The 20,858-nt window shown below is 36.9% G+C and overlaps 1 protein-coding gene across 6 annotated transcripts in view; it reads right to left on the bottom strand.

The window, feature by feature from the left end:
- Window positions 1-5,268: 5,268 nt before the first annotated feature.
- tcp11l1 (t-complex 11, testis-specific-like 1) overlaps window positions 5,269-20,858 on the bottom strand; it is a 48,858-nt gene continuing 33,268 nt past the window's right edge. For all 6 annotated transcript variants that reach the window (XM_039749727.1, XM_039749719.1, XM_039749701.1 and 3 more), the window contains 3 exons: window positions 11,830-12,011; window positions 7,958-8,130; window positions 5,269-7,842 (listed from right to left, as the gene is read on the bottom strand). In XM_039749727.1, coding sequence (XP_039605661.1) covers window positions 7,607-7,842; window positions 7,958-8,130; window positions 11,830-12,011 — 591 coding nt within the window. In that variant the 3' untranslated portion in view covers window positions 5,269-7,606. The remainder of the gene's footprint in view (window positions 7,843-7,957; window positions 8,131-11,829; window positions 12,012-20,858) is intronic.

The following is a 20,858-nucleotide window of genomic DNA, read 5'->3' as shown; positions in this document are numbered from 1 at the left end:
AATGCCTTCAATCCAGAAGAACGGCGTCAATCACAGCAAGACAGGGGTGGGCAAAAGTAGGTTTACAGCTGTTCGAATGGAAAAAGATATGCAGGTTATGATTATTACAGTAGCTTTAACTTTTATTAACTCAAAAGAATGGCACAGTGCACTTCAGTACAATCCCATAAGTGCTCAAATTGCCACTCAAATTACACATTCTTGCAGTCTACTTGCTAATAATATGTAGAATAAAGAAGACTAATAATACAGATAAATAATACAATACTTAATAAAACAAGAATAAACTGTGTTTCAAGTACACACAACTGTAAACTTACTTTTGTCCACCCCTGTATAGTCAAACATCCTTTAGCTGCTTGTTATAATTGTCACTGCTAAGCTGTGGTTTGAAGATGAGACTCTCAGAAATTCTCCAGTCTGGAGTTCAGTGTTGTATCCACAGCACAGGCCTCTTCAATGACAAAGCTGCGCTAGCGCCAAGTTCTAATGGGGGCATCGGTACAAAACAGTGAGCCTTTGGCTGCAGCTGCTGAAGTGCTAAAAGTGAGGAGGGACATTTGCAGTCACACCGTCAGGCTGAGGTGCACTCCACACAAGCAAAAACAAGCCTCAAGCTTTTGTCGCGGTATATTTTTATTCTGTTCTCTTTGGTTCTACAGCCATTTTATTTTGACACAGTTGATCTCCCCCTAATAAAGAGAATTCCAAAAGTGACATATGTTGATACTAACAGTGGGATTTTTTTTCTCAGAACTTTTGTTGAAAGCAACAACTATGAGTAGCCCATTCAACTATTAATACTGCCAAAATGATTAGCCGGACAGGTCCATCAGTCAGCCATCAACATCAAGTCTTGTTCAGTCCCAGACACAGGTCTGAAGTTTTCTCACAATGACTTGACTTTTCTTACAGATAATGGAATCCAAAGTGTTTGTTTTGCATGTGCTATATGGCTTCAGCATCTCATTTAATATGCAATATGATAAAACAGCATTCTAATAAAGTCATTTAAGACTGCTATATACAAAGCCACAATTTGTATTTTAAAATTTAAACGAAAAGTGTTCACACAGGTTGGTGTGTAAGCCTTATGTGTGTTTACCCTTTAAGAACAAGGTACAGTTAAGAGATCAGAGACTCGCATCTTTAAGGGACGCCTTTGGCTGTTTTAACTATCTAGACAACATAAATGGGATTCAGAAGATTTCTGATCTCAAAAGGAAACGAAATTCGGGGAAATACCCCCGACGACATTTTCAAAGGTGGTTTATTTTCACATGAGCCTTCTCATATTAGACACAAGCGTCTTTACCTCAACAGCTAAACGAGACCACGGAATATTCATTAATTTAACTCATTTGGAGCACATTTTCCAAAAGCATTTTATTATAAAGAACATCACAAACTTCATCTTAAGATCGATTGTTATTTACAAATGTTTTTCAAAACCCATCTTAACTAAAGAAGCTCGTTAAATCCTTCATGATATATTGTTTGTGCTTTCCAATCTACTCGTTAAGCTAAGCGCTGCTTATACTGGCTGCCTCTTGAGGTAAGTGTGACCACTGACTCCGAATACGATAAATTCACATCAAGACATACTTAGATATACTAAGATTTACCTTAACATGATATCATTTTCATAATGAAATTTGTTAATGTATTGATATTATTGTATTTTATAGATCAACTATTAGGTTTATTGAAATAATTTCAAATAATAATCACATATGTATTAAGTTAGGGTTTTGGTTATTAATTCATATTTCTATGTTCTTTAAAACTTTTGAAGAATCTGTGTTCTAAGTTGCAGCAGGCTTTACTTTGGCGGAGACGTTTTCTGTGTTACAGTTGGTAATAGAGAAAAGTGACAGAAGAGAAAATTTAAGGACAAGAATTGGAGTTGGCACATTTGGGGAAAGAAGGTACAGTGGCAATAAAGACAACCTACCCAGATGAGTATCACGTCTATTCTGAGCCTGCATACCCAACCACCAGCGCACAAACTCTGCACTTACACAATACTTAGAAACTGATTCAATGGGGTTGCTCTTACATATATTGAGCCTTGTCACCATTGCCACTAAGGTTCTCTAAATTGAATGTACAGACGATTTTTGCAATCATTAAATACTTTTCAGATGTTATGGCAAGCTGGACAGAAAGTACCCACAATGCCTTCATCCAACTTAGCTGAATAGTTTGACAAAAGGCAAGAAATGTCAAGTTTAGCAGTGGAGGACCACTACATAATAGCAGGTATCCCCTTTGTTTGTATATATGGAAATATGTCGCTAAGTCTCAGATAGCAGCTGAAGATCAATACAATGCAGCCTCAAACGTACTGCACTGAAATTATTACTAATGTGCCGTTCTGCACAACTTTGCCATTAGAGCAGGCATAGCCCAGTCCAAAGAGCAAGGGGGATGGAGGTTAAAAATTTCAAAAATCCCGATCTTAGAGCAAAGGGTATAAACCATGCTAGGCAGGTCATCCTCTCTGCCCCTTTAACATCCTGCAGTTCTTTTGTTTTGTTCACCAGTTTCTAATTATGAGGCTTTGCTTGCACTTCATGAGAGATGAGTAATTCCATATACATTGTACTTGAGAAGAAAACAATGTGCACTGTATAAGGGACTGTGGGAATTTTTAACACATACTGGAATTTATTTACTCATTAGCATTTAAGAATTATGGGAATATAAACTGATTATGGAAATAGATATATCCACAAACAATTTCCAAATTTCGACTTTCTACACAAGGGTGTCCAGGTGTTGTTTGTGTGTCTGAAAGAGAATAAAGTTGGACTGTGAATGTGCAAACATGTACTATGTTCACTGTCTCATCCCACTTGCTGTTGGAAAGGCAGATGCCCACCTTAGCAAACAACACAACCAAACAAGCACAACGTCTTCTTTATTAAAGTGTGGTTTTGTTTTCTACAGAGTGTGTTTGTCATAGAAACAATAGGTGTCTGGTTTGTTTTTGTTTACAGGCTTTGTCCTTATTTTTATTACATTATCATACTATGCTGACTTCATACTACATTTCACAGCTTTATTCCATCCAAGTAAAGACCATAAACATCACCTTTAATGAAAGCATTGCCAATCAATCGTTTTTCAGCTGACTTATGCTTTTCTGTAGGCAAGTTTACGTTATCCACATTCATAAAGTGGCCCATTAGCCTCTTATGCAAGAAGTGCCCTGCAGCAGGACACAGCCATACTTCAAAGTTGTTTGTACTGAATATGTTGCAATAAACCCACAAGTCAATCAAAAGCAATGGTATTTTTACATACCCAAGGGTGTTTTTTTCAGATAAATCATAACTTTCCATATTGTCTGCTCTCTTTCATAATTATAATATTCAATTTACGTACGTATAAGCCCAGGCAACCGGCACTTCACAGCTGAGTGAATCTGCTTTTATCAAAGATCTCACCAACGTCGAGCTGCACACTGCCAAAGACTCATTACTAGTGGATAGCTGAGGTTCAGAGCATTCCAGTGATGTATAACTGTCTATGACTGGTCATTTGTACTACATGTCACAACTGTGCATAAAAAGCAGGACATAATTTTGATTCTGTGACAACTCATCTTTACACATTGTCACACACAAAGCTTGAGTCAGATTCTGATCAAAGTTTTCAGTGTTTTAAGAAAGTCGCATTTGCTGAAGGACTCATTGCTACACAGGACTTGGAAGTACTGCACAGCATAACTTTGAAGCATTGTGGCGTGCACTTTAACAGATCAAGCGTCATGGGTTCAATTACCACACCCGGACGCTGTCTGCTGCACCTACTCCCTTTGTTCGTTTTCTGAGAAGTGCTCTTCCAGTCCCAACTTAAGAGTAGCCTCTTAATGTTTCTTAGCATACCAGTGAGTACTGAAACACCATACCTGCTCAACTCAGAAGTTTCATGTGAGGTAAAGCAGCCCCCAACCCAGCCCTCCATCGACTGTCATTGTATCTGTATTATGATGCTTGCATTACTGGGTAGTGAGCACAAAAAAAAATAAAAAGACACTTGAGCTTGTGATTTGGGCACGGTGTAATCTCCTCTCCCGCTACCCTCTCATCAAAGGAGTCGATAATGCTGTGCAATATTTATACCCTGTTTTTAATCACGCTTGCTTAAATACCTTATTCCCCTCAATGCAGAACCTAGCCCAATTACAAAAGGGGAAATAAAATCAAAGAGCCGGGAGGGGGAAGGTGCTGTCAAGTCAATCCCATCAATGAGGGGGCAAAGGGAATTATACTGGGAATAAGTCTCACATGCCTACATCCCAGTGACAGCCACCTACAACCCAAAAGTGGCTGAGAAACACTGGTTTAGGAGTGTGTGTGTGTGTGTGTGATGGGTATGACTAGCTCTTGGAGGCTAAGTTGTGTGAATGGCAGCACAAAAGTCCCAATCTACTGCACATGCTGTCACGTGTGTCTGTGTCAAGTGGTAAACTGATATTGTTTCAAGGGACTGGCATGAAAAATCATTTTGAAAGTAAAGGTTTGGATGAGTGTATATATATATATATATATATATATATACACACACACATATATATATATATATACATATACACACACTATAGGTACAACTTATTTACTTGTTTCTAACTCTGCTGCTTCAGAGTGACATACAGTGTTTGTATGTAGCTTTTTATTCAAAAAATATATACAGTGATCCCTCACTATATCGCGCTTCGACTTTCGCGCGTTCACTCCATCGCAGATTTTAAATGTAAGCATATCTAAATATATATCACGGATTTCTGCAGACAATGGGTCTTTTAATTTATGGTACACGCTTCCTCAGTTGGTTTGCCCAGTTGATTTCATACAAGGGACGCTATTGGCGGATGGCTGAGAAGCTAACCAATCAGAGCACGTATTACGTATTAAATAAAACTCCTCAAAGACATACGATATGCTTCCCGCTCGGTGCTTTGCATACTTAAAAGCCCAAAAGCACGTATTGATTTTTGATTGTTTGCTTTTCTCTCTCTCTCTCTCTCGGACATTCTCTGCTCCTGACACACACTCCTTTGAAGAGGAAGATATGTTTGCATTCTTTTAATTGTGAAAAATAACTGTCATCTCTGTCTTGTCATTGAGCACAGTTTAAAATTTTGACTAAAGGTTGTTATTTCATGTCTAGAGGGCTCTAATAGTGTTAAAAAAACATAGAAGGTCGTAAACAGGTTTTCTATGCTCTAACTGTGAAAATATTAGATTTATAAATAAAAAATCCTACTTCACGGAAATTCATTGATCGCGGTAGAGTCTGGAATGGATTAACCACGATAAACGAGGGTTTACTGTAACTGCAACTGGAATATTTGCTTTGAAGGGCAGTTTATGTGCAAGAGACTAAATCTTTCCAAAAAGGCGGAAATATTATGCCAAGCAGTAAAACTTTGCCACACTATGAAATATGACATCTAAATTGGTACAATAATAGCTGACAAATTGGGGCACAAAAGAAACTTGATTCCATGGTTGTGCATCATAAAATGTCTTGGTTTCTTGGTTTACTGTAAAATCCAGGTTTTTTTTGGACATAAATCACTTTTTTGTGTTTTATGTAGTTGATATTGGTGTAAGCAAAAGTTTTTAATCATATACTTTCTTTTAAAGTTTTGGAGAGTTGTACTCACTACTCCTCAGCCATCTGCAGCTCCTTTATTACATAAGTTGAATAATAGCTGTTTATTTCTGGGCATGTAACTTAGGCTCAATAATGCCAAATAACCCCTTAGGACATAATGGGTTAAGAGGGTTTTTGTGGAAATGCACAAAAAAATAGTTTAAACATTACATTGGTTTGTAAAATTGCCTCTCAATCACTAAAACGCATTGGTTTTGGGAAAGACACCCCTATTCCGTTATGACACGTACATCTTTATGTCATCTTGATTAAGAATCTGTTTGACAAATTTCACTAACTCTTGGATCTAATGTAATTCTTAAGGGTATCATGTGGATACACACTAAGCAAATTATTTTAACATTAAATTTTCATTTAAAGTTTGCTGAAAATGTGGTTGAAATGAACATGAAAATGTCGTATTATTTAAAGTGCATCGCAAATTAACTATGAGCAGATGAGTTTTTCTTCAGGCTGAAAGAAATACCCACAGGTCAGTAACGTTTATCATCTGACAGACTGCAGACATATAAAATGCTTTATGTTTTGAAACTTAGCCAAAAAATATTATTACTTTGATGAAAATAGGATATCTAATCCAAACATAAAAGCTCAAACATGTAAATGTAAGAAAAAAAATTCAAACAACATACTCATTACTGATGCAGAGCAACAACCTGCTATTCTCAAGACCTTGCTATCTATAAATACAGTACATCTTGCATTCTCTAAAATGGTTATTTAAACTTTCATTCTTAGAAAAAAAAAATACAAAAAAATGTCCAGTAGCTTTTAAGACCACTCTTAAGTTTTAAAAGTGCAAAGTACTCAAACCTTCATAGTTGTATAGTTACTTAATATTGATAGAATGATAAAAAAAAGTTTGTTTTTTTAAGGTAGAAGTATTTTTAAATATAAAAATCATAACAGACATGTCAAAAGTATTATCATAATTAATCTTCACATTTCTTACATTCTTTTACAGTCTTTGCAAAATCTTTCAAAATACAGTATCAAAATAAAAAATTACTGTGGAACATATAACAAAAAATTATGATACATATCTCACATAATTCCAGAATTTGGTTATTAGGCACAGCCTCGACATTCAGCTTTATTTCTATCTTGTGGACAGCACTCAACATGCAGATTTGCAGGAAATGACATATACGGGGTAGGCTGTGAAAATAAGATCTATCATTTGCTCATCATGGTGAACTTTCTGGAGAGAACAACCACCAAGTGCAGCTGTCTAAACACAGTGACAATGATCCTTTTCATAGTTATTCCAAAGATATTTTATTATGTTCCAGAAAGACTTGTGTAAAGCCAAAGTTCACTCTTCTTTGAGAACACAGATGTCCACGTTTCATTAATTCTCATATTTTACTAAAATGGAATTCCACCATTTGAAATAATGTATCCCCTATAGAAAGAGGATGGGTGGAGTGTTCCAAGTACAAAATCAAAAGTAAGCCCACACACATCCTTTATGCAGCCCTAACTAAAGATGTTCCAAGGTGTTATTTCTGTCACAATAAAAGATGTGAACACCATGACTGTTATTACCAAAAACACACACTAAAGACTGCCACTAAGTTGACTTTACAACAAGAAAAAAATCTAACTTGCAAATATTTTTGCACTGTTTGCATTGGGTATAGAAACTTGTCACAATTTTGTTCACTAATTAGTTGACCATGCCTTAAATTATTAAAGATTTACTCTAATTCCCTTTTCTTTAAATGCAGATGTCAGCATAGAACTATTTTCATTATTACTGCCATAAGCCTATAGAAACATTTAATTTTAACTCTTTAAAATGCGTTTTCCAAAATATAAATAAGTTGCTTTGGAAAGTGCAATGTTAAACAAAAGAATTTTGATTAATTTAATTCTTTCAACGAAGAATAATCTAAGATACACTAAAATTTTCACTTTACTCCACAGATTTTCTTAGTGAGAAAAGTGGGTGTTTGCTTTTCATGAGGACGCTGAGAATTCTATCATAGTATGGACTAAATACCATCTTATTGTAGTTGACCAGTCGACTGAATTTGACAGCTATTTCAACTAATTCCATCCGAACTGGTTCAAGGCCCCCTGGAAAAGCAGGACTGGACTTCTGGCAGCTGGCTTCAATGTAACATTTTAGGAAGCTCTGAATGCGTGATCCTGGGGATACAAAAGGATATTCATGTTAACTGCGTTATTAACCATTTTTTCACTCTTTTGAATAATCACAGAGGAACTTGCAAGTAATTTTAACAAAACATTAACAAAATATTACCTATGAGTTTATGTATGGAATTGTCTGTCTTCATCAAAGCCTCAATTTGCCCTTTAAGTGCTGCTTCTCGATCAGGAGATAAATGTGAAAATCCATGCTGGCTCAAGCAAGTGTTAACCTCCAAGCAAATCTTTTCAGCAGAGGTAACCAATGCCTCCCTCACATTGAAACGGCTTTAACAAAACAAAACAAAAAAAAAATAGTGAATTAACCTTATTATCAACACTTATAATGAAAATATGTAGGTATTTAAAAGGCATAATTTTTAATTATATTAGAAATGATGTGGCAAACGGACCAGCTAGGAATCTGTCAAACCTCCTTTTGCTCTACAAAAATGTACAGAAAATGGTTTACAGGCGCAGACATTGTTTTCTGCCACATGATCCCGCATGAGAACTATGACCACAGACTTGGGAGGTGCTGATCCTCATCCCAGCCGCTCATACTTGGCTGCAACCCTCCCGAAAGGTGTCTCTAAGGTCACAGCCTGATGAAGCCAGCTAGACCACATCAATTGCAATGAGGACAGATGCAATCCTGGGGACACCAAAATGAACAGTCTAAGTCAGCTGACAGATTGCCAGAATCACTTTGGGGGCAAATGAAAGTAATTTTCTATGGCCTTACCAAATGTAACCAAGGCTCCCTTCTTCAGTCTGATGGCGTCTCTGCAGGGTTAGGGGATTCCCACCGCAATAGGCACCAATGACCTTACGTCTGCAGCTCTGTGCAGCTACACATTCAAGTTCCCCGGCCTTGCTCAGAATGGAAAAGACATTTTTTTTGAGGACTAAATCCACAAATCTCTACCTTATCGTGGTGGAGGAGTTTGTGTGTCCCAGTGTTCCTAGCAGCTGTTTTGTCTGAGGCATTGTCCCTAGTAGGGTCAACCAAGGCAAATTGGTTCTAGGTGAGGGACAGGATAAAATGCGATTCACATGGCCAATTATGGGAAAGATGAACAAGGACTCAGTGACCTTGTCTGGAAAATGGAAACTAGGGTGCTGCCATGGAGCCAGACCGTGTGTGGGGGGCACTCATCAGCAACCACCTGGAGGTCAGGCCTTTAATCATGGGACCCAGCCAGGCACAGATGCAGCATGGGTCTGTCCTCAATGGGCCCACCAGTACTTTATGGATTGGGTGGCAGTCGAGGGCAAGTGCCTTGGCAGACCGATCTCTGGCTCCTGAAAGTGACTCTATGAATAATTTTACTTAATTTTGTAAAACAAACAACTGTTCTTTTACAGTCGAATGTCAGCTTTCTCACCTGATTAAGACGACTATTAAAATAAACTCAAATTATATTCAGATACCAATGTTCGAACTGTCAGCCCTAATCCAGACAGTGTACTATTTAAGAAAGTTAATAGGATGTTAGGTTATATATCACGTGCAAAGTAAAAGTGAAGGGAGATTATACTCAAGTTATATAACAGACTTGTGAGGCCTCACCTAGAGTTCTGCGTTCAATTTTGGTCTCCATATTACAAAAAAGACATCACTAGAGAACGCCCAGAAAAGAGTGACTAGGTTGATCCTGGGACTAAACCTTGTAGATGGAGATTAAGAGTTGACATGTTTAAAATTATGAAGTGAAATACTTCCATTATTTCCAGTTTTTAGTTTAAAAAAAGTCATCAGCCAGAACACAGGTACACAAGTGTTAGGTTTTTCTTTTAGCAAAGAACTAAATCACCACATTGCTTGGTAATTTATTCAATAGGTTAACACTTTAGGGACCATTAAATCTTGATTTGATGTTATTTTGGACAACCTAGGTGAATAGAATGAGTGAGCTTGATGGGCTGCTCTCATTAAAATGTTTCTAATGTTAAGATACATACAATGTAACACTATGGTCACCTGCTAGACTCGGGAAGGCCTCACAGATGTATCAAGTTAATACATGTGCTTTAATTTCCCTGATAATACAAAAGTCTGCAAGTTGTTATTTTAATGATAGCATCTTGTGCTGCAGTTTGCCTCCCTTTTTTAAATTAATTTATGAAGTTATTGTTTAATTTTCACAAAACCACTACAAATAAATTTGCATACCCACACCATGTAACAAAAAATGTTAATATTTATTAAAACTGATTGTTTTAACTGATGTTGGTTTGCAATTGGTGGACATCTGCATTGTATTAAATATTGTGTATTAAATACATTTTAATTAAAAGTAAAGGATTTACATATACATTTTTCTTCATTGCAATAATCAAAAACCTTGGCAAAGGCTGCATTTTTGGTGTGTCTGCACTACACATATGACCAAGGGAAAACTGGTGTGAAACCTGGCAAACTGAAAGCAAACAATTAAAATTGAAAGTAGTACAGATGACAGAATCCAAAGTAAACTAATCAAACTAAATGGAAAAGATGACGGACACGTGAAAGACATTCTGCTCTGATCATTTCAGCTTGGAATTTGAAAATGAAAAAGCAGCTCTAATCTATGGTTGTGGGTGAATTCAGAAAGGATAACACCACAGCCTTATATTAGACAAGGCTTAGAAGGGGACTTCAAATGATAAATAACAGTATGCAAGGAATTCACTGAAGTTAAAAAAATAAAAATATACCCAGCACAAATCTTACATAATGTAGGTGTTTTGTATGGTTCCTACTTTGTGGTAGATGCTGCTAGGAATGGCCTCAGCCCTGACATTCTGCCATCATAAATTAGACTAAGCAGGTTACGAAAATAAGATGGATATAAAACTGCATTTCTTAATTGTTTTGGTAGATCTTTAAAAGGGATTTCAGCATTTTAATAATTAATATCATAAATTTTGCTACCGCTATCTTGATCTGAATCATTGACTGACACTTTCAGGCAGTGTAGCTCTTTGAAGTCAGAAAGCACATTTAAATAACGTATCTTCTCTCAATTTGCAGATTACAATCAGACATAAAATCACAATTCTTGTACCACTAAAATAACACACAATGACTACTACAATACATAAATCAATAACAAGGACAGAAAAATGTTTTAGAAACAGTAAAAATTTACATCACAGGACATGCAGACAGAGTAGAAATCTCAAACAATTATTTTTTTCATATAAATGCAGGTCTTCTACTAATTATTAGACTTGCTTGCATAGATGAACATCATTTATTGTTCATTTATGTTCCACTGTTTGTGCTAATAATTTACATCATATGGTAGCAGATCTGGTCAAACGTAGCTGGGCCTGTGTAAGTGGGCTCAATAGAATGGTGTGCTGTCTAGGGTGGGTTCCAGCATTGGAACTTAAGCTGACCAGAAAGGCTCCAGTCCCTGTGACCTTGAATTGATTAGGTGGATTTGAGGAAGTTAAATATTAACAAAAAGAAAAATTGCCAAAAACTACACAGTTCTTAAAATAGTTTCATTGAAGAGAATAGTGTCTATCATAATTATGTACTTATTATAGAGTTCAGTAATGATTTGTCAATATTCAAGATGTTTGCAAATGAAGCAGTTAGCAAATATCCCTTCCACATTATTAATACCCATCCATCCATTATCCAACCCGCTATATCCTATCTGCTGGAGCCAATCCCAGCCAACACAGGGCGCAAGGCAGGAAACAAACCCTGGGCAGGCCGTCAGCCCACTGCAGGGTACACACACACACACACACACTAGGGACAATTTAGAATTGACAGTGCACCTAACCTACATGTCTTTGGACGGTGGGAGGAAACCGGAGTACCCGGAGGAAACCCATGCAGACACGGGGAGAACATACAAACTCCATACGGGGAGGATCTGGGAAGCAAACCCGCAGCACTACCCACTGCGCCACCGTGCCGCCCCATTATTAATATTATCTTTTTAAACATTTAATACAAAACAATTGCAGTTTATCACTTACGGCATGTGCATCCCTGTCAGCAGCACTTTCAGGATCTCTTTTAGTTTTTCAGCAAACCCTGGCAAGCCAGATAGTTCTGTACCAGCTATGTTATAAGTAATCAGAAGGATGGCCACAATTAATGTCAGCTGGTCAAGCTGTAACTGCATTTCCTGAAACCGAGTTTCATCCATCAAGAGTGTCTGGGGAAAGAAAACAAACAAACAAAAAACCTGTGTATTTAATGTACCCTTTACATGGCCTACAATAAAAAATAATCAGGCTTTGCATATAGTTTAAAACAGAAGAACTAAATTGGTATGAATGTATATACTCTATTGGTATATAAACACACACAATTAATTGATACTGGCAATTAAACACTGCTTAAATGTAAATACACATGCCCTTACTTAGTTTTTTTGCTGTTAAATTATATATTTACAGGTGTTTTTCTTTCAGTGTACCTGCTAGACACTTTTAATTCTTAAGGTGTAATGGATTGCCATTTTAATTATACAGTACTCGTTTCTTACCCAAATTTATACTGTATGACATGCAAAAATAATAAACAGTACAAATCTTTAAAAAAAAAAAACCTGAAAATGTATCAAATGTTCTTAAGATGTTTATCAAGAACACACAAGACTAACAAGTCTACTAGTAAAAGACACATTTTGCTGTTATGCTAATAAGCCTGTTGTTTACTAAGCAGTCATTTCAAATTCTTCATCTTTCCCTTTTCCAATTAAAAACGTAAACTATTTTACTTAACACAAGCTCACATCCAAACAAAGTCAAATAGTGTCCCATTTTAATTAAAGAACAAATGAAAAAGGTCTAAAATTCATTAAAAGTAGCTTTTCTTGCCATTTGTCTAACTACACTAGATGAATTTCTAATTCCCTTTTCTGTGTTTATTACTCTAACGAAAAGGCTAATATTCCAATCACCTTGATTTGCTGCTATGTTTAAACTACAGGAAGTTTCTTGTGTAAAGGAGCGCTGCAAATAATTTAACGTAAAGCTTAGAAAAGCAGTAGTTGTAAAGATCAGTTTTTGTGATTTTGTGTAAATGTACTAACCACTAATTGAGTCTTTTAAAGTGAAAATCGTCTGATTGATCTGAGCATCTCTAGTTCTGTCTAGGAAATTCTTTTCATTGCAAGCATGTCACAGGTCACCTCTTATTGCTCAAGCAAGTTAAACCCATCTTCATAAAGCTTCTCACTGAGCTCTTAAATCCTGCACAGGAATCTATTGATTAGAGGCTTACATTTTTTTTGTTAAATATGAAAAATGAAGCCACCAAAAAACATGCCTAAAGTTCCACCATTAATCTTTGACAACCCCCTAAATAGGATCTATTTACAATGACATCCACTTTTCAAGTTTGAATAAAACTAAAACTGCTTTCATGATATAAAACAGGTAATTGGGTTACTGACTTTTGACACAACAGAAAACAAAGACAAATATGCATTTTCAATTAAAAAGCCAGTATAAATAATAATATCTACAATCCGCTTTCACAATAGCACTGAAAGGCACAAACATTATAAATGATAAAAAAATTAAATCATATAACACTCCATTATAATAATGGCTTGATTTCACTATTGCAGTATTTAATAAAATTATCAGTTAACACTCATCTATGTTGGAGTAGGTCCACCTGTTTTATTCAGCTTTACCTGCGTGGCTCACAACAGCTCTACCTAAATCTCCTTTAAATAAAAGCTCAGAATTCGCTGTCATTTTTCTGATGTGGGATGTAAACCATAACACCATGACATATGACCTACCTAAATACCATCATTTTCCTCTTAGCACCCCATGCTATGATAATGCTGTGATAATTATTATCATATAAGTAGAAACTGAAACATGCAAAGCTCCTCAAAAAAACTCTTTCTGGCATTAGGATGTCAGAGGATGTTGAAATGTTGAGGCACGGCTTTGGTTTCCATTGACTCTGATGCAATAAAAGGTGGATGTAGTTATATGGACAAATACGTAGATAATGTAATATCCTACATATCCTTCTACAAATGTGTGACTTTCAAAAATATCTACTGTGATGCACAATAAGACACCATACCATGGTTCACCAAGTAGAGAACATCAGAAATGGACCAAGGCTACAGGTCTGGGAACAAGGAGGTATATTATAGTGCAAAACAACTCTTCAATAAAGCAGTAAAAGATGTGAAAGGCAGATGTAAGGAATAGCTGGAGAGGGACATTTCCATCAATAAGAGCTGAAACATTTAGTGTTCGTTGCAACATCTCACCAGCTTTAAAGGAAAGGACCTCCGGGTGTCATTCTGCACCACCATGACAAACCAGCTCTACTAGCTTTGCTACTGGCTTGACAAATAACGCTTCACCTATTCTATTTCCCTTCTCAGTATTTAAATGTCCCCTACTGCCAAGTTGTTTGCCTGCCTAAGGAAAAGTGATCTCTGACAGAAGAGCACTGGAATCGTCGGGTATAAGGGTCCTTTCATCAGATTGGCTGGCCCAGCACTGACTCAGCTGTGGAGTGGCCAGTAGTGGGGAGGCAGCTTGATGGCCAAGTTCTCAAGGACTCTGAACAAATCACATTATGTGATATCATCTTCTCTTGCACGTTGCTTTGTACTTGTATTACTATTGTACCATATTGAGGATTACTGTGATCCGTTCTGTGTACTGTATTGTATTTTCCCCCTTTTTTGACACCCACTGCACACCCAAACTACCTGGAAAGGAGTCTTTCTCTCAGAACTGCATTTCCCAAGGTTTCATGCATTTTTCCCCCCCTACAAGGGTTTTTTTGGGAGTTTTTTTTTTTATCTTCTTAGAGAGTCAAGGCTGGGGGGTTGTCAAAAGACAGGGCCTGTTAAAGCCCACTGCAGCACTCCTTGTGTGACTTTGAGCTATACAAAAATAAAAAAATTGTATTGTATTATCATTGTTGGTTTTCCCTGCTACAATGACTAAAACCTTGTACTCCTGTCTTAATTTCTCTTCACCACCTGTCCATCTCTTCAATTGTTTTCATCCTCACTCCTTTGCCCTAGATATGTAATCTACTACAATCCTCCCTTACTCTTTTCCCTACTTTTACTTCCCACCCCTTGTTTTCTTTGAAACGAGAGGGAATTCTTCAAAGCTTTTTGAAAGTGAACAACAGGAAAGCAAAGTTCCTGTGTTTTCTGTGTAACAATTTGTAACAACTGCAATATCTTGGAAAAACAAAATCGTCACACTCAGTTAAAACGCAGTTAAACCTGAAAATTTTCTCATCCTTGTTCTGTGTTTCAAGCTTTTGTGAAGGTGAACAAAAGCTTTTGATTGATGGTGCAGCATTTTCTTGTGTTGTTTTTAACGAGAAGTCAAGCAAAATTACACCTTTTATTGGCTATCCAAAAAAGATTATAATACGAAAGCTTTCGGCCTTCAGGCAAGATGTAATAATTGTATTGTTTTTGATATTTTACCACTATCTTTTCTGTATCTTGATTTGATTTTTGCCTTGCACTTAATGTTTCCATATTGGATACTGATGGATTAGATTAATTTGATTACAAATTGATGGAAGCATTAGGTGTAACAAAGAAAAATAAATAAATGTGTTTTGTGTGCAGTATTCATTTCTGAAACTCCAGATTGTGACGAGACAGTGAACTCCACTATTAGACTCTGATGCCAATAAAGAGTTGTAATTCAAACCAATTTTAAATCAGCTTTGAATGATATTTTATATATGCGCTATTGAGTAAGGTATGTAATGATAATTGTTTTATAAATTTTCAGTTATGTACAACATATCCGTTTAGCTACATCATTGAATAAAAGAATACACTTTTTTCCTAACAGTTTAATTGAACATGCTAGAAAATATATTTTCAGGTGTGCTGTGCAATGCACAAAAAGTACAGATTATTACACAAGAACAGATAATTATATAGCATAATAGCAAGTAGTGCTCACAGGGTAATATGCCTGAAAGTTTTTGCTCACAAAGGAAGAGAGCAGGTCCTAACACAACAAGATGACAAACAAATACTATTCCAAAGAAATATGGTCCTCCAACAGGCTTATTTTCTTCAGGAAAATTGCTATTAGAAGGTTTTCATTTTCCCTCTGCTGAAATATCAACTGTCCATCTCTTCTGCTAACTTGATTTCCCTGACATATATATTTTTTCTTCATTTTGCAGAACTCAAGACAAAGTACATAGATCATTGTATTACTCTGTTACTGTACATTTAAACTGATATGCTTGCTTTCATACATTTCTGTTGAACATTAACACATAGTATGTGTTTATTCACATATAGATAGATATATAGATATATAGATATATATATATAGATATAGATATATAGATATATAGATATAGATATATAGATATATAGATATATAGATATATAGATATATATATATATAGATATATAGATATATATATATATAGATATAGATATAGATATATATATATATATATATATATATATATATATATATATATATATACTAGCAAAATACCAAGCGCGGAGAAGTAGTGTGTTAAAGAAGCAATGAAAAAAAGGAAACATTTTGAAAATAACGTAACCTGATTGTCAATGTAATTGTTTTGTCACTGTTGTGAGTGATGAGTGTTGTTGTCATATATATATATATATATATATATATATATATTTATTTACACACACACACATAAACATATATATATATATACATATCTATACATATCCACATATATACATACATATATATCTACATATATACACACACATATATACACACACATATATACACACAAATACACATATATATATATATATATATACATACATACACACACACATATATAAACATATATATATACATATACATACATATCTATACGCTGTTTGTTAAAACGGTTGACTCCCGCTCTTACGTGCAATAACAAATCAAATCATTCAGTTGTCTTTGCTCATATGTCATTTTAGAGCTGGACACCTGGCATCTTTTTTTGGCAACAAGTTCGTTTCTGTTTGGTGTGAGGTTCTGTGTTGTGGAGATTCTCAAGATGGATTGCAGGTGCTCATCAGTGAGGCGACTCCTGTGTGCTGTTTTGTTAGTCTTTATCACTGAGAAGAGCTTCTCACACAGATATGTGCTACCAAACATGCACAAGGTTCGAGCCGCATGTAGACGGACTTTTTTTGTTCTTCAAAGTCACCAAAGCGGCGTGCAAACTCAGTGCGCAATAACTCTAGTAAGCGGTAAGTGTTCGGCAAGGCAGCTGAAGCGCTGCATTATGGGATCTGTAGTTTATTGTGTTACCAGCGCTTCATATACCCGGACTTTAATAACAATAATACAGTATATAAAATGATCTCGCGCGGATATAATTACGCCGGGCGGATGTGGCCCACGGCCCTTGAGTTTGACACATATGGACTAAATAGAACTTGAAAAGATATATTTTTTCAAATGTGATCGCGCAATTCAGATAGAGTTGACGCAAGACTACAGCCTGCATGCCTCAATGAGTCATCCTCCCCTCGCTCTTACTTTTTACCGTTCATCTAATGAATACACTGAGTATGGCTTTACCAAAACAATCATTGATGGCGAATAAAGTATCCATTATTCGAGTATGTAGGCGGGATATATATATATACATATATATATACCGCGTATCGCAGCGAGAAGTAGTGTGTTAAAAAAGGTAGAAAAAGAAAAGGGAACATTTTAAAAATAACGTAACATGGTTGTTAATGTAATTGTTTTGTCATTGATATGAGTGTTGTTCTCATATCTATCTATGAGTGTCAATATACAGTATTTGTTTTGTGAGTGTTACTGAGTGTTGCTGTCATCAAGGATTTGATTATCATTATTTCTTTCAATCAGGTTCGTATTTGTAGGATGTGTTGTGTTCAAGTTACATTCCGTGTTTGTCAATCGTTGTAAAGATGACAGGTTTCATTCATCGATTCGTTTCTTACTGCATCAATAAACAGCTCGTCTTCTTCTTTATCTGAGACCTGACACACTGCATGCACGGGTTTTTTACACTGTCTTCCTTTAGCGGGACATTGACTTTTCCACCGTGTGCTTTGTTTCCACAGTAGCTGCATTTATGAATATGCTTATCAGACGCTTCATATTTTTTGCTGCCTTTTCAATTGTGTAATTCGGTTTTTGTTCAGCGCTCTTTGGAACTGCTGCTTTTTATCTGTGCACTGCGCCAGTTCCGTGAGCCACTCGGTGTACTTGCATCGAAGGTTCCCAGCTGTGCTGGTGCCATCTCGTGCTATGTCCATAGCTTTATTTAATGTTACCTTAGTCCTGGCACTTAAAACTTCTCTCGCAGTTTAAGCTGAGTTTGTGTCAAACACCACCCTGACCATCTCATCTTCCTCTCCATAAGCACAGTCCTTCACCCGTGAATATTTACCCGTGGCAGTTTGCTATTGGATTGCCGCTGACGGACGGCCTTATATGGGCAGGCACTAAATTACAAACGCCAGCGGCAGCCTGTCTATGAACTTAATTTAAAGTGTAGGTTTACATCGTGCTTTGTTTCCGAAGTAGCAGAACTCATGAATATGGTTGTATATGTCACTCGCTCGCTTCTTATTGTTTAGCTGCCTTCTCAATTATATAATGCATGTTTTCTTAAAGCGCTTTTTGAGGTCTTCCTGGTTTTCTATGTACCGCGTGATTACGTGGGAGGCGTGATGATGTCACACGAAACTCCGCCCCCATCGGCGTTGAAGCTCATCTCCATTACAGTAAATGGAGAAAACTGCTTCCAGTTATGACCATTACGCGTAGAATTTCGATATAAAACCTGCCCAACTTTTGTAAGGAAGCTGTAAGGAATGAACCTGCCAAATTTTAGCCTTCCACCCACACGGGAAGTTGGAGAATTAGTGATGAGTCAGTGAGTGAGTCAGTGAGTGAGTGAGTGAGTCACTCACTTACTCATTCACTCACTCACTCACTCATCACTAATTCTCCAACTTCCCGTGTAGGTAGAAGGCTGAAATTTGGCAGGCTCATTCCTTACAGCTTACTTACAAAAGTTGGACAGGTTTCATTTCTAAATTCTATGCCTAATGGTCATAACTGGAAGGTATTTTCTCCATTAACTGTAATGGAGTTGAGCTGGAATGACGGGGGCGGAGTTTGTGTGACATCATCACGCCTCCCACGTAATCACGTGAACTGACTGTCAAAGCAATGCGTAGAAAACCAGGAAGACCTCCAAAAAGCGCTTAAGAAAACATGCATTTTATAATTGAGAAGGCAGCGAAACAATAAGAAGTGAGCGAAAGTGACATATACTACCATATTCATGAGTGTTGCCAGCTCGGAAAGAAAGCAAGGTGTAAACCTAAACTTTAAATTAAGTTCATAGACAGGCTACCGCTGGCGCTTCACATGCCCACAGGTAATGCGGGATACAAGTTTAATGAGAGGACGAGGATATAAACGAGAGTTTTGATCACTTTGTAACTAAGTTAAAATTGTAGGTGAAGGGGTGTGCTTATGCAAATTCGAGACTGTGTTTGTGGGGATTGACAGTTAAGGCGGGTGGGGAGTCACGCCATCATCTCCCCCCCCACCTCATTTTGCTCTGAGCTGAGCTCCGCAGCTAACGCTGTCTTGAAGCAACTTCGCCAGACTGCCACCAAATACTCACAGAAAAATCCACAAGTTAATACACACGCTGTCTCTAGAGTTTCTACACACTGAATCCTCCAGGCACTACTTACAAAAGGTCACATTGACAATCGTGTTACGTTATTTTTAAAATCTTTCCTTTTCTTAGCACAAGCACAGCTGAGAAGCTTCATGCATGTGCTCCATAACGCTAAAAATAATGCATTTAATCACACTTTGCATTACAAGCAAAGGGAGCTTTTGTCAATGCATGATTTCCTGGTACACGGATTACATTGATCAGCATCCCGATTCATTTTACCCTCGCACCACCTTAGTTTGAGAAGAAGTATGAAAAATATGAGGTTAACACAGAAAAACAGATCACCAATTCAAGCTTTATGAATAATCGATTCGCCATCAATAATTGCTTTGGTAAAGCCATCCTCCTTCCATTTTATAATTTTTCCGCCACTAGCCATGATTAAATGAACGGTAAAAAGTAAGAGCAAAGCGAGGGTGACTTATTTAGGCAGGCATATATATGACAGCAACACTCATGACAATGTCAATCATGTTACGCTATTATTAAAATGTTTCCTTTTCTTTTCATTACTTCTTTAACACACTACTTCTCCGCTGTAGCGCTGGTATTTTGCTATATATATATATATATATATGAATGACCTCCAAAGAGCGCTGAGACTTTTGATATCATGAACGTGTCTGCAAACTGGGGTCTCCTGCCCAGCAAAAGTCGAGCAGCCAGCGCCGCATAGCTGTGCCGCCTTTGAGACGCTGACTGCGCTTCTGCCTTAAGTCAAAGTGAGCACTTTTAATTTTTTCATCCTCCCCGCGCTATAGCCCAGACAAGTGCAAACACGGACCCCTTTTCTACACCACGGCAAAATAATATTAAGGCGATTCACACTTTCTTTTGCACGATACGATTATCAGGTCCTCACCTCGAATTATGAAGACACGCACACGAGTGCAGGACTGACAGTGCCATCACAGCCGATTAATGGCGGGACGCCTCACCAGTCTACACAAGACCCACCGCGACTGTCCCCAAAAGGCGATCATAACGCCAGCGAACACATCTCTATACTATATAAAAGAAAAAGGCAACTTTCCTTTCTTTACACCTTTTTCCTTTTATCCCAAACCAAAGCCTTTCTCTTAACACTGCAGAGGACACAAAACTAATTTTCTTTAAATGCCGGTAAGGCACATTACCAGAGGCACAAATTTGAACGCTCACATAGAAAATGTAATTTCAATGTACCTGTACTTCTTAAAACGTTAATGTTTTACTGTTTAATAACTTATAGACTATAATTTATTATTTTTCCCTTGCACTCAGTGACCAAACCTATACACACACATATAGACACATA

The sequence above is a fragment of the Polypterus senegalus genome, chromosome 1 (assembly GCF_016835505.1).
Source record: "Polypterus senegalus isolate Bchr_013 chromosome 1, ASM1683550v1, whole genome shotgun sequence".
In the NCBI taxonomy this organism is placed as follows: domain Eukaryota; kingdom Metazoa; phylum Chordata; class Cladistia; order Polypteriformes; family Polypteridae; genus Polypterus; species Polypterus senegalus.
The sequence above is the reverse complement of the archived record's forward strand: the minus strand, read 5'-3'. Positions and strand labels throughout refer to the sequence as shown.